The following is a 15,087-nucleotide window of genomic DNA, read 5'->3' as shown; positions in this document are numbered from 1 at the left end:
TACAGTTACGAAAAAGAAGTACGGTGTCTGAAATAAAGTCATTGCGAGTGTGTAGTTACGCTTTAAATTAGATTAATGTCAAGTGGGATTACATGAAAACAACAGATCTCCACCAGGTGTCTCCCTCTCTCCTCCCAAACAAAGAACAGTTGAATCACAGTCAGTTGTCCCTCTTGGCTCTCTTACAATCAAGATGGAGGCCAAGATAACAACAAACATGGATTTATTCATCTTGTGTTGCGCCTGAGTTTACTGCATCATAACGTGCTGGGGTATGGAATTAATCTGCAGATGTTCCAGTCCAGAATGAAACCAATTCTTTCTGTGGATGTCAGTTTTTGAGCCACGACAAAGGCCTTTTGCTACTGAAGCAGTTGTTGCCGCTGAAAAAGAGTGAGAAGTCAGCAGTCAACGACAGTATGAAAGAGTAAAAAAAAAAGATGTTAAAAAGTGTAAATCACCGCAACAACGAGAGGTCCTTGAGCATACAGTTAAAAATGTGCGAAAAAAGTATCAGGCAGATTGGTCCAGTGGTATGCGAGATTATCTGTAGACAGACAGACAGACACACGCGACAAAGCGCATGAACTCCCCAAAGGTCTGGCAAATATAATGAATTCATTTACGTTTAGAGTCCGATTCAGGACCCAAAGAGATGAATGGTAATGTCCTTACACAACAAGACCATAGAATATATCTCAGTACAGCACGGCATCACAACAATCACATGCGTGTTTACTGTAATTATGGCTGCAGCATTGATTTATGTCTATTTTTGTCTAATGACTATTCGATGAACTAATTTGCACAGATTTTATATTGATATAGATTTAACACCTGTCATCAACAAGTGAGTGCCTCACAAAATCCAAAAGCAAAGAGCACTAGATGGTTACGTGACTTGAAACTTTGCGACTCAAAAGGAAATGATGGTTGTGGTTCATAACGTCTGACATCATTTACCTCGGCAGAGTGGTGCGCTTTGGAAGCACGTTACAGGTTTCACAGAGCGCTCTCGTCTTTCTTTCTTCACAGAGAGGTAATGAATGAAATGTGTGTCGGAGAATACGTGACAGCTCTTGCACGCTGTCACGTATGAGTTGTTGAACAGCAACATTTCCGACAAGCGACCTTCATCAGGCATTCCGTGTAACGAAATACAAGCCTGGATGTACGGTATATTCATACGCACATGCAGAATCAGCAAAAGTCACCTCATACAAGTTGAAGGGGTTTCATTCTGAATGAATTCTTTATGCAGAATGAATAAATTAAGAAAATTGCATTTATATCAAGGAAATGTTACCCTGTAACAAATGCAAAAACTGTGAAATAATGCACTGTAACCCAATATATCTATAGAAAATAATAGCTCATAATGGCAATAAATAGGTGAATAATCCAGTGGACATCCATAATACAATACAATCATTTTCTTAAAGCAAGACAGAGTTGTCTGCGTGTAGAACATAATCATTTCTACAGTACAAACCGACGTGTATAATACTCCCACAGGACGTCCTGTGTCTGGCTGAACCGAGGCTGTCTCATACCTCCCCTGCAGCTGTGTGCCGGAAACTGTCTTCTGTTGGGCGACGGGTGCTCTCCATCGAATCAGTATCAACCTTTCAAGGTCCTCTTTTTAAATGACATTCTTTTATTTTTTTATCATCTCAACGTACGCGTCTCCGCTGTGATTTCCCCCGGTGCTAATTGCCGTCTTTGTATCATCCGCAGATGGACAAGAAGGCTCCTGGGAGGCAAGATGGCAGCATCCCAAACCCAGATGGCTGCTTAAAAGACCGAGCTCGGATGATAATGCCAAAGACCTGTGTGCTGGCAGTTCTGTTAAAGCAAATGGTCTGTCCAGGCAGCAGGTATGTTACAGTCGCTGGCTTTAGGGAAACTGCTGCTGTCAAAGAAGAGATCATTTAAGGATGTCAGCAGCAGACAGAATTTGTCAAGAGCGCGCACCTGTTTGTGATATTTCATTTCATCTGAAAAATTGTAAAATACATTTTAAAAAAGCACTACAACATGACGCATCTGCCATTCGGGCCACTAGATGTTTGGAATCTTTGGGAATCCCAAATGGTTTCACGAATCGATTCCGAATCGATAATCGATTCAAAAGTCGATTCTCGGATTTCTCTATTTTCAGGCTCTTACGTCACTGTAATGCAATGTGAAGCATAAATGGCAGTCAAGCTAACCGGTCACGTTGGCGGTCACTTTCTGACTGGGTTTCGTAAAGTGCTGCAGTGTGAGCTGGTCAACTCGGTCTCGTTTGTTAGCGCTGGAGTGCGATGGAGTGCAGTATAATCAGGATTATTCCCACAAATAGCCCAAACAAATGACTTTGTTATACCAACTCAATCTGCAGGTGTGCGGCGGCTGGGATTCCTCTCTCTGGGCGGAGGACATGGACAGCTGTGAAGGAGACGGCATGATCTTGGCCGACGACTTGGACTGCAGGTCCCACAACAGCTCCCCGGTGAGGAGGAGAGCCCAGCAGAGGCCGAACAGGTCGAGGGGGGCTCTGAACCGCTCCTGCTCCGTCCCAGACTCCAACAACCCCCGTTGTCTGTCCCCGCCGACCCACGGAGATATCAGCATACCCGTGTCCGATCTCACGGAGATAGGAGCGGACGAGCACTTGGGCTGCACGTCCATGTGGAGCAGCAGGCTTCAAAGACTCGACCGGGGCCGGTCCTGTGAGTCTTACCCACACAGCAGCTCTGAGGATTGTGGGAACCAAATGTCAGGAGGATACGAGGACGCTGCAGAGACGCTGTGCTGCGGGGAAACACAGATCCAAGGGTGCCATGAGTGCGAATCTAAGGACGCCGCCCAGGATTCGGCATCTTCCTGCGCTTCCTGTCAGGAGCTGGAAATGGAACAGGACCCGTCTGAGCACCAGAGCTCATTGAACCACAGCCTCTATATTCCCAATAACTACATGACCAAAAGCATGCTGTGCCTCAATGAAGAATCTCAGGATGAGGTTAGACAGCGATTGTTTCTCGCAGTCGTGTCCGGTGCGGTTACGGAGGCACTAAAGAGTTGGCTGTCTGTAAATAGGAGGCGATAGAAACATGAAAAGGTTCTTGTTGGGGGGATGTTAGTCCGAACTTTTAAATATGGTAGCTCCTCTAAAGTGAAGCTATGAGAAGTAGCTAGAGGAGAAGCTAAATTAGCGTAGCGCCAGCCCTCAGGTTTCCCCTTAGGTACACGCTGTTAGCTCAGACAGCACTGTTGCCTTGGTTTGCACTGTTAGTGCTGTTAGCGCCCTTTGCTGCTAGCCACTGGCTCAGTGTGGAGGCAGTCCCTCGATCATAGATACGCTCTGAATTTGGAAGTTAGCACCTTTAACATGTTGTTTTGTTTACTATTTTTCTACTTTTATTTGTCTACCTATTTCCAAAGTCAGGAATGAACTTTAACTTTTCAAACACACCTTTTTTTTGCTAATTAGCTAACGTTAGCCCAACACATTTTACTCGAGATACTTCACGCTGTCTTAAATAGGTTTGCCATGAGACATGACGCTGAGGTCTGCTTATCTTCTTTAAATTTACAAAAATGATGATCTATATAGTCATGAATTACGTATGTATGTAGTTTTATTTCCAGAGGAAAGTGTTAAGTCTCATAGAGTCAGAGTAATCACGTTAACCACAGTAACAGACCAAAACAATCTTCAAAAGGGGATGTAGGTTTGAACCCTCAAAAATAGATTTTAAGGAAGTGAAGTTTGGGATTACTGCAGTTTCAGCTACTTGGGCCGACCTGGGGATCAGCTGAAGCTCCTAAGTGGAACATATTCCTCTTTTAAACTCAGACTTGTTCTTTGTTTTCCCTCCAGTGGATCTCTCTGAGAGAGTTACTGACTCGGTGTGGACGGAGGCTGACGGTCAATGAGCTCTGGGCTCTGTGTTACACCTGCCTGTCCTCACTGCAGACCTACATCGACTTTCCAGGTGATTTGAACCACTTTGTTCGTTGAACCTCGGGCTGGCCCGAAGGAGAGTTACAAAATTACGCAAATGATATGTGGCGTGGCTTGAATTTTGTGCCCCGCAATTGTAGCGTGCAGCTGATTTCTCTCTGTATTATTAGCCTATCTGTGCCTGGACACACTGCATGTGGGCTGCGAGGGAGAAGTGCTTTTCCTGAAACCTAAAAACATGGGTATGTTCATATTGTTCCATCTTTTTTTTTGTATTTAGCTGTTTACATGCAAAATAGATGCACTCTTTACCCAAGTATGTATAAGGCAGCAGTGTTTTAGTTGACTTCAGTTACTGATGCTCTGTGTTCTCTGCAGGATCCCGAGATGCATTTTATCTCGCTCCAGAATATCAAGAGCATGGAATTGTGACTGAGAAGGTTTGTGTGCCTCAATTAATCTTTTTAAAGCCAACTGTCACCAATCATGTGCTCTGCTTTTAGGTTCTGCCCTCCTCTATTCTCCTCTGTCTTGCCTCAGGTTTGTGTCTATGGGGTCGCTGCTATTCTCTGGGCTGCAACCAAGTTCAGTTTATCACCTCATCAAAAACTGGCCATGCCTCGCAAACTGAAGAGACTGCTGCTGGAGATGGCAAAGAGGACGCCCATTGAGAGACCGACCATCGTCATGGCTAAAAAAGTATTCTTTTTTTATTTTGAATCTGTGATTATGGTTTCTCCTGTGATGTTTTTTTATGCAAAGACATAGAAGAGGTTGGGCCTGTGTGCTGGGTCTGAGCCCCTCACAGCCCCAGCCCAAGTTTAAGTTCTCGGCTGCGATGAATATTTCTGCCTTGTTTATTCATGGTTTTATTACAAAACATACAAAAACCTGGTGGAGAACAAACAGGCTGACATCTCCTCCCAGTTGTGCCTCACACTCAAACAGTGTGTGAGGTAGAGGTCGGTGGAACTGCTGACATTCATAGAGGGAAGCGGAAGCAGAGGGATATTGACTTTTTGAAATACTCCACTTACCACAGTTACATTTTTACAGTTCTCCAAGTATAGCACCGGTTGTCTGAGTCAGATTTACTATTACTGGTCGATGCCCGTTACAGGACTTCAACATTCACATTGTATGCTACTAAAACTGAGACATTGTACATGCTATAGCATGGCTGTCGACCCGTAGTCTTGTGTTAACTGTGCGGAGAATGTCATGTTTATTCATCATTTCCTGTGATTGGGCTTTAGCGCCCAGTAAAAGCACATTTTAGAATAAACTGATTTGGATTCTTAATCATTTTTACTTTTCTTTTCATTTCTATTTTACATTGGGTTGATTGTGTAACGCCGCCTTATTTTATTTTGCCATTCTGCCTTTTATGTCTTGCCATGAAACGCACTTTGAACTGCATTTCATTGAAGGAAAAGTTCTCTGTAAAGAAAGCCTGATTGGATTTCTGCATATCAACGTGCACAACTTCAGAGGAGCACCTTTGTAAATAGACGCATCCTGTTTGAAAGAAACTCACGAGTGATTTAAATATAGAGAATCCAATTTGTAAAAGTACTCTGCCATTTACTCAACAAAGGACTCCTTAAAAAACAAACAGATTTAGCTTTTATTTATATGCTGTCGGTAATTGTGTGAAAGTAGCGGTGTGTGTGTGTGTGTGTGTGTGTGTGTGTGATTGTGAGTGTGTGTGTGATTGTGAGCAGAAGTGTCCCGTACTGAAACTACATTTGTCTTCCTGCGGTTCCAGAGCTGTCGTGACTACTTATCATGTCGAGGGACAAATGCTGAGGCCGTGTGGAACAACCTCATCAGCAGAGTTCACCCGGTAAACGCCCCTATTGTTTTTCCCCACAGATGAATTTACACCCTTTCTGTTCATTTATTGTATTCAAACTTCAAAGCCAGGGTCAGTCTGTTTCTTCGTGATCATCCTCTTGATGTCCGTCTCTCTGCATTGTAACGAAACCAAGTCTTGTTTTCTTCCAGCCAGCCTCAAAATCCAGCCATGCAGATGACTTGAGTGCAACTGACACTCAACAAAGCTCATGTGATGAAGAGTCTGCACGAAACAGCGGTAGGACATCTTTACTTTGGTATGGATGACCCTCATGCAATGTAGTTTACCTTGACATGTGCAGTATATCATACACTAAATGTGCCAAACATTAGGAAGACCCTTTGAATGTTGCTGTCAAGAGGCACCGCCAATTTGTTTCTGTCTTTAAAAATGATGAAGAAGAAGATGCAGGAAATAAGAGAGCATGGGTTCAACTGGAATCATGCCAAACCAGCAGCTCTTTCTCTTTTTCAATTTCCACATTCTGTGTAATTCTCACTGCATGAGACAATATCACTGATATTGTATCTGGCGTTGTAGTAACTGTGTGTAGGCTTTGTGCCCATGGCCACTGAGAGCCGACTGGCTCCTGTGACTGGCCCTGTTCCCCACAGCTATCCAGTCAGCAAGGAACTCCAACTCCCAGAGGCCTTCACTTCCACCGCCACACACTTCACCCCCATCATCCTGACAAATGAGGGTGACTCGGAGGAGGAGGAGAGCCAGGACCGTGGGGCTGCCATTGAAGGGTAGGATGTTCTATTATCATGATTATAATTCGTTTTTGTATTCGTGATGTATCTGTTCTAAAAAGCAATTTTCTAGTTCAAATTAATTTAATAAAATTCAATGCAATAGTTTGACATTTTGTGCTTTTGCTTTCTTGTTGAGAGTTAAACGAGAAGACTGTTAGCTTAGCTTAGCACAAAGACTGGAAACAAGAGGAAACTGCTAGCCTGTCTCTGTACAAAGGTTTAAAAAACAACATAAATGTAAAAGAGACAACTTGTGTCTTTTCAAGGACATATTTGATGGACTACATCTGAGCCATTTGACTTCCTGCTGGCTCCACACGCTAATGAATAGCATGACTGAATGTATTATATTCTGATTATACAGAGAGCCTTTGTGCTGCTTATAATGCTCTGAAAAAAAACATTTTCACTGTTGTGTAGCTGCTCCGTATGTAATTATTGTCCACATCACGTGATCCTGCAATTCTAAGTTTTGCCACTACACCAAACTCGGTCCTGGGAGCTTCGCTGACCTCCTTAAGCCTTTGCTTGCTGTTTCCTGACAATCTTACAGTGACGACATGACTCCAGCAAGTCACCGTGGCCATGAATAATCCAGCACATTATCCCCCATAAAAACTGCAGATTGGTGTCGTCTTTATGCTAAGCTAAGCTATTTGGCTACTGACTAACTTCTGAGAGTGGTATCAGTCTCCTCATAAACATCAGCAAAAAAAAGGGAATAAGCCTGTTTCTTCAAATCCTGAGCAAAATTTACAAGGACATTATTTTTTAAAGATTAAAAAAGAAGAAATGAAAAGAAGAGAGAGCAGTAACACTTGTACCTTCAGAAAGTACAGCACAGCTTTAAAAGGATAAAGCTTATTAAGGATTGTTCATTTTACAGGACAAAAAGCAGTCAACACATGGAGGAAAGGGGCCTCGATTTCCCTGCACACGTTCACTCTGACTACCCATGTCCTGCACAGACCGAACCTGACCCGCATACTCAGGAGTTGCCTGTTCATCAGACGGTCATAACCACAACTTCCGGCTACAAGTTGCCGGGGGACTCTGCTTCCACTCTCCCCGACATTTCCTGTCTTGAAGTCTCTCTTTCTCCGCCGTTGTCCGCTGACCTCGGTGGCCGTGGTGTTTTCAACAATTACCTTTTCCGTCAGGATCCCACAACGGGACGTCTTTCCTTCGTGCCTGTGCAGGTCAGGGCTCCCGAGTCTCTCCTCGGGTTGGATATCAATCTCTCCCTCGTGCCGCAGCCTTTGCAGGGACTAATCACAGGTCCAGAGAGCGCTGACGGCCCATTCATCAACTGTCTGAATGTGCCCGTGAGGCCCAGACCCCGGGAGTGTGGCCCACCATCATCCTATTTCAATGGCAGCTCCATCATTTCTGACAGCCCCCTGGAGCGCGGTGTGCCCAGAGCTTGCAATGGACAAACAAATCCAGGGACACAAGCTGAGAACCAGCCTCCTTCAGAGTCCATCTCTCTGAATGTCCACCCTGCCCTGCGGAAGGTGATCGAGCTGCTCAGCGGAGAGTTTTCACTTGATGGGCATTTGGACAATGGACATGAGGACATAGCCATGGGTATGTATCTTTAAATGCAGTTTAAACGTCTGCACAATCCTTCACTCCAGCCATTCTTTAATGAAACGACAAAACAATGACCCACTTCATCATCCTTGCCTTTATTTATGAGGACCTATTCATTTAGATCCGTTTTTTTCTCATTTTTTCCGAGGTGAGTGCATCTTCTCTCTGAAGGACTTCCAGTACCACACGTTTGCCAGTGTTGTGAAGGAGAGGTTCAGCGATCTGTACTGGGAAGACGACCTGCTGGGTGTGCTGCACTGCCTGGTTAACTACAGCCCGTCCGCACCGTGAGTAGGACTTCAGACACTTATTTGACATTTAGGCATTTTACAGACAAGACCGTTACTCCTTGAATCGTAAAAACAGATTGAATGCTGACAGTTAGCCCTGATTCACATATTGTAGCACCTGATAATTAGGTTTTTTTTCAGACATAAATCACTGCCCACATCATAGAGAGGCAAATATGAATGAATTATCGAGGCTACCTGTACCTGATTATACCAATGAGGTCTTTTCAGCGCTGGTGCACTTTAATTAACATATGCCACTCTATATTTTGAAACGTCAAAATTAACGAGCACAGTGGCCGTTCAGTTTAGCAGAGACTGAAGAGATTAAATAGCAACGGGCCACAACACTGCTTCTGCTGTAGTTCCAGTATCAATACTCGATGTGAAAAGTTTCACTCAGTTTAATGACTCAATCGTCCATAGAGCAGTTCAGATTCTTGAATTTATTTATTTTATTTATTTTATTTATTTTATTTATTTTATTTATTTTATTTATTTTATTTATTTTATTTATTTTATTTATTTTATTTATTTATTTTATTTATTTTATTTATTTTATTTATTTTATTTATTTTATTTATTTTATTTATTTTATTTATTTTATTTATTTTATTTATTTTATTTATTTTATTTATTTTATTTAATTTTATTTATTTTATTTATTTATTTTATTTTATTTATTCAGGGGTTGGACTGGCTAATGAATCCAATCTTTGGTGTCGCCCTAATAATCGCCCTAAATTTAAAAAGGATATCTTGTTAACAATAATTTATCCGGGGTTTACATCCAAACAGTGAAATGCCCAAATGTGGCTGCTTGTGGTCAGATAAAAAAAAGAAAGTATTCCTATGTGGTTTCTGAAGAATAGAACCAATAGCTCACCGTGACCTGTCCTGCTCCTCCTCCTCCTCCTCCTCCTCCTCTTCCTCCTCTTCCTCCTCTTCCTCCTCCTCCTCCTCTGCACACCCACTGCATTCAAATGAGTGTTTAGACAATAAGCACTTCATGCATAAACTTCAGCCCTTAAACGGTGGCTATGGTAACTGATATGAAGTGTGTTTATTCGTGCTGGGCAGGATGTGGATGTGTGGCAAACATTGAAGATGAATGTAAAGCCTCTTCTGCGTTGTTACTGATATGCTGTGGGGAAAGTGGGGGGGACGTCAGTTCACACAGACGTCTTTTCATCCAGCCGGCGCCCCTGCTCTTACGCTCGGGGGTAATATGCGGAGCGACCCTTTAATCCGCCGCGGTCGGGAGACATCACAGCCTGGAAATAGATGCTCTCGCTCGCAGGGCTCTGCTGGGGACGTTATTCTCTCCAGCGCTCCAGTTCCCCTGAGGGCACGGAGGGAGGACTGTAGCCTCTCTTGTCGAGAGAGACGGAGCGGACGGCGTCCTGTCCCGGTGCAATTACATTTCGCTGATCGATTGGTTGCTGCAAAGTGCACGTGATCTGCGAGATGTTTGAAATTAGTCTTTGGTTGGCCTTCTTGTCTTCCAGATTGACCTGTGAACTTTTTCAATCACACACTCTGTTGCATGTGATTGCCATGGTTCTTTACATAAGTGCTAATCGTGGCTTGCTTTGAACTCGCTGTGTGTGTGTGTGTGTGTGTGTGGGTGTGTTGTCTCTCTCCTGCAGCGGCTCTAATGAGCAACCTCCATCAAAGGCTGTGAAAAGGGCAGCCCTCACTCCACCCTTGGCAGCCACCGGCTGGGGAGGGGAGAGAGAGGTCCGCCTGCGCGGCCATCTCGACCTGAACGGGAACGTTCACACATCACACAGTCCTGCTGCTGTGGGTTGTTGGACCGAGGGAACCGAGGGAACCGAGGGAACCGAGGCCCTGCCCCGTCAGGGACGAGAGGAGGCTGCTCTCGAAGATTTCATTTTAAGATTGGAGGAGAGTCAACCCTGCATCTTTCAAGGTATATAGACTTAGATACTCAATATATATGTTGTTGCTTTGGCAAAGATCAAGTCTACTGGTATATAAATATAATATATATAACAAATAAAACACAATATATAATACCTAATTATATAGCATCCATGTGTAAATTGAATCCATAACAGTGCATCATGTTTAACAAGTCAAATCTTTATCTGTACAATGTTTGGTAACTAAAGCTGTCAGATAGTAAAAAACTACAATATCTTCCTCTGAGTTGTGGTATTTCCATTTCATTCTCCTTTGTCCAGTAAAGTTCAAGTCCCTCAGATCACAGATCACGGTGAACATACTTGATTACTGCTGTATTGAGTTCAATCGAAGAAAACACAACACGTTTCACTGAGAAAGTGTCTCTTCCTGAAGCAAACTACCTAAATAGGCTCATTAAGGGATTTCTGAGAGTTTGCATGTGAGAAGTAGATTCAAAGCTGGTTCCAGATTTAAATAAATACAATTGCACCCCAGACCGTCTGTGATGTTTTGTTACGTTCCACTTCATTTTGGCTGCAGACTGAATGAGAGATGTGACTGGCTGTTGGATGCTGTTCTTAAGATTGAAGCACATTCATGAGAGTCCAAGGCAGGCGAGCGAACTCTTCAGATTTTCTTTTTTTCCTCCTCTGGGACTCATTCGTGGCCAGCAACATTCAGCAAACACACCCTCACATCTGCTTTTGTTGGGCTATTGAACTGAGGTAGACATGTGGTCTTGATCACAATCGGACTCTTACACGATACTCCAGATAAAGAGATGGTGACAGTTCAACATTGAAACAGGTGGCGCATTCTGCACCCATGACAGGGTTAGCACCACCTCTGGATCTGTGGCTTTTTTTTTTTCTTTACACATCCAGTTTATTTGTTGTTGTTGTTTTTTTTATCTCCATGTGATTCAGTCTCTTTCTCTTCTCTTCCCCCTCTCTCTCTCTCTCTCTCTCTCTCTCGCTCTCGCTCTCTCTCTCTCTCTCTCTCTCTCTCTCTCTCGCTCTCTCTCTCTCTCTCTCTCTCCGCTGTCCTTGTTGACAGGTCGAGGCATGAGCACCGACAGTTCGGAAGCGGTGGCCATGGAGGGAGGAGAGCACGGATCAGCGGGGGGCAGCGATGAAAGCCCCTCTGAAGAGTTCCCGTCGGGGAGAGAGGAAGGGCGCACGGGGGCCCGCGGCCAGCACATGAGCCCCGACTGCTCGGAGGACATGGAGGACAGCGACTCTCTGGTGTCGGAGCGACTCGTCTCGCCCGGATCCAGAGCGGAGGGGCCGGGCCTCGGCTCGGGCCCGGCCTGGGCCTTGGCCTTCTTTGGGGAAGAGTGCTTTGGCCCTGAGGTGATCCAGTACGCAGCGACTCTGGGGCAGCACATGGGAGCGCCGTGTCTGGTTGTGAAAATACAGGTGGGTAGACCTGTGGAGCTTACTGCCAGTGAGCCATGTCTGACCTTAACCCTGTGTGTTTGAACAAACAGCAGCCTGCTTTATTTATTCATCAGATTATATGACATCAACACAGTGAAATGCATATCATTCAGTGTTGTTAAAGCATGACGCAGCAATAGGTTTACATGAATGCAAAAGCTGATATTCCATCAAAGAGTGGATGCTTTTTAAAAAGGAGAAACAAAACAGGTTGTCAACAACAACAAAAAAGAGAAAATCATTGGTGTATCTCCATCAAGTTATCCTCTGACGTCATGTGCTTCATTACTTTATGTTTATGAACTGCAGATTCAATGTTTTCATTTCCGTTCTTTGTGCATTTTGTCCGTCATGTTTCATCCAAGTGCTTATTGAGCGCAGCTTCACACTCCTTCAGCCCTTTCACATGGTCGGCTTTTATGAACAAGTGCAGGTATTGTGTTCCTATCTGTAATGAAGTGGGGCACGGTCAATGCTCCGGGGTAAATGGGACTGGGACACGTGGGGGTCCTAAAGATAATTGGCATATTGTTCTCTCCATACTGGATCTGAATATGAATGTGCTGAACTTAGCCCGTGGCAAAGGAACTTGCCGTGGTATATTAATGTTGAATATTAATGCTGTGCACACTTTGATGGCAGCGCCGCTTCTTCAGAGGGTTTGTGTAACGGATGACAGCACTACATTAAGAGTCGCGCTGCTGCGACTTCTCACTCATTTCACTTGTGAGCTTTTGTGTTCTGCTGTTGCCACGGTCAAGAGAGAAGGAAGGAGAAAGAGAAAGTAGAAATGCTGCGCTGGAAACAGCTGAAAGGCTTTTTCCAGTGAAAGGCTTGTGGGGTTATTTTAAGGCCTTTTTCTGTGATTTGTTGCGTGATTTCCTGCAGGAACTGCAGCAGCAGCTGATGATCGAAACAAAGAATCTGAAGAAGACCAGAAATTTCTTCCAGAAGCTGATTCAACAAGAGAGGAAAAACAAAGGTTGGCTCCCCATTTCATGACACTGCTAGCGTACGGATAAACGTCACGCGTGGCTTCCAGTGTGATCTCTAAAACAGTGTATGTGTCACCCAAAGGTGACAACAAACTGATGCTGTCCAAACTCAAGTCCCAGCTTGAGGAGCTCCGATCCAAAGTGGTCTTCTTAGATTGTGTGAGGAAATACCTTGAGGTATACTTACAAAGTACCACCGTCCCCAACACCACTCTTTCTCATTCACTTCAACAACAACTTGGCTCTCCTATCCTTTGATGTCATTTCTTGCATTTCTGCAGATTTTGAGTGTGGACCAGTGGGGTTTGGAGGTTTCATTACTGCCTGCTTTGGCTGTCTGTGGACCTGGATCTTTGGACTTCCAGTCCTCTGAGGACTCGTCTGTCCTGAGCTTTGGTAGCAGCAAAGGGAAGAGCACTCTGCAAGCTGGGTCTCCTCTGGGCCTCATGGCTCACCTCTATGCCAGGTATCATTGATGAATTCAATTCAATTCTGTATAGCCCAAAATCAGAAATCTGCCTCAGAGGATTTCACAATCTGTGCACATGCGACATCATCTGTCCCGGGGCCTTCACATCGGTACAGGAGAAACTCCTTAAACTACAAAAAAAACCACCAAAGAAATCCTTTGACGGGGATAAAGAAAAAAGGAATACAGCTTAGGGAGCGCAACAGAGGAGGGATCTCTCTCCCAGGATGCACAGAAGTGTGATAGATGTCATGTGTACAGAATGAACAACATAACAGAGTTACAACACATAACATGCATAAGACATAATGATTCATATAATGGGAGTAGGAAGCAGAATAATGATGGAAAAATGACGACTACTAATAATAACAGCAGGATATAACAGAATAATCATGATAGGATGTAACGGTATCAGTAATAGTAATGTGACTAATGATGACAATAATGATAGTAGCGGTGGGTATCATCAGGGCCGTGGCAGGAGGCACGACCATGGTCCAGGTGGAACCGTGATTTATGGAAACCTGTGAGGCTTCCACGATGATGATGATGATGATGATGATGATGATGATGAGCGTTTTCATTTGAAATGTGCCAGCCGTTGCTTTTCTCTCGTCGCTCATTAGGGTCTCAAAGTGTTTTTCCATATTCCATTTTCTATCTTCCCTACTGCTTTTGATTTGTCCAACAAAGGGATTTCACAAAGACTTGGGTCAGACAACTGCCGAATTAGCAACAAGAAACTGAAGAAGATCCTTGACGTTAGGGTTCGTTGTCACAACTTGGCTCTGGAGACAAAAGAGAGGGAGACGCAGGCTGAAGGCGACTGATAAGTCATTTATTTAAATAAAGATGGTAATAAACCTCAAATCCGACCGGGGAGATCGACACCCTCCAGGTACCAAAGTTCTGTTTCCTGTCTAAAAAGCTCAGCGATCTGAGGTGAGCCAGTGACCTTCTCCAGCGGCACCAGACTCCCATCCCAGCATATTGGAAGCAGTTTAAGAGGAGAACCAAGGAGAGCAACACACAGTAAACCCTTATGACTGGGGAGCCCTGGACAACACGTCCGCCACCATGTTGTCAGTCCCCTTTACACAACGAATATCTAGACGGTAAGACTGCAGAACAGAGTGACCACCTGATTGGCCTCTGGTTACAACACTGCAACGCGTTGAGGAAGGTGAGTGGGTTGTGGTCAGTGCAAACAACCACAGGTGTACCACTGCCACCAACACACACATCAACATGTTGAAGAAACTAACGCCATCGCTGCTGCTCCCGAGCATCTGGTTTGTATCTATTGCCACGGGAAACTGCATCAACACGGACACATTACATCATTTGTGTAGCCTCAAGCTGAAGCCGTTTTCTTTTACTTCTAAAGGAGTTGATGAGGCTTGTTTTCGGCGTATGTCTGCAAACGGTGGCTTATTTAACAAATGAGTAAATGTGTTAGCATTTCAGTCAAATTACAGCACCAATCACATCGAGAAATAAACAAGGGGACCATTTCCTCTGGGGATGGGAGGAACATGTTCCCCCCCTCACTTTTCAAAAACCCCCCCTTTTTGGCGAGATGATAAATAAGTTGTATTATGTGAATACTTGGGTGTGTGGTTGAGGAACCTCTGACTTTTTGGATCTTGAATGAATACCCATTTGTCTGGCAGCTCACATGACACCCACTACAACACTAATGTTGTGATTGTTGGGGGGCTTTGGTGTGACGCAACTGAAAGGGTGCATCAGGGCACCTGGTGAGGAAGCCCCGGGGAGGAGCAACATCTCCCCACATGGTCTGAGA

The 15,087-nt window shown here is 44.4% G+C and overlaps 1 protein-coding gene across 1 annotated transcript in view; it reads left to right on the top strand.

Annotated features, from left to right (window-relative positions):
- Positions 1–15,087, top strand: part of kndc1 (kinase non-catalytic C-lobe domain containing 1) — a gene marked incomplete at its 5' end in the record, with an annotated part of 41,164 nt that overhangs the window by 9,032 nt on the left and 17,045 nt on the right. Inside the window, 17 exon segments of the mRNA XM_079279587.1 lie at positions 1,516–1,633; positions 1,738–1,877; positions 2,384–3,004; positions 3,866–3,980; positions 4,120–4,220; positions 4,330–4,389; positions 4,490–4,648; positions 5,718–5,795; positions 5,957–6,044; positions 6,361–6,556; positions 7,449–8,149; positions 8,304–8,442; positions 10,095–10,378; positions 11,431–11,792; positions 12,702–12,795; positions 12,891–12,985; positions 13,090–13,274. Coding sequence (XP_079135713.1) covers positions 1,516–1,633; positions 1,738–1,877; positions 2,384–3,004; positions 3,866–3,980; positions 4,120–4,220; positions 4,330–4,389; positions 4,490–4,648; positions 5,718–5,795; positions 5,957–6,044; positions 6,361–6,556; positions 7,449–8,149; positions 8,304–8,442; positions 10,095–10,378; positions 11,431–11,792; positions 12,702–12,795; positions 12,891–12,985; positions 13,090–13,274 — 3,536 coding nt within the window.

Source organism: Melanostigma gelatinosum (genome assembly GCF_949748355.1).
Source record: "Melanostigma gelatinosum genome assembly, chromosome: 12".
Classification (NCBI taxonomy): Eukaryota; Metazoa; Chordata; class Actinopteri; order Perciformes; family Zoarcidae; genus Melanostigma; species Melanostigma gelatinosum.
The sequence above is the reverse complement of the archived record's forward strand: the minus strand, read 5'-3'. Positions and strand labels throughout refer to the sequence as shown.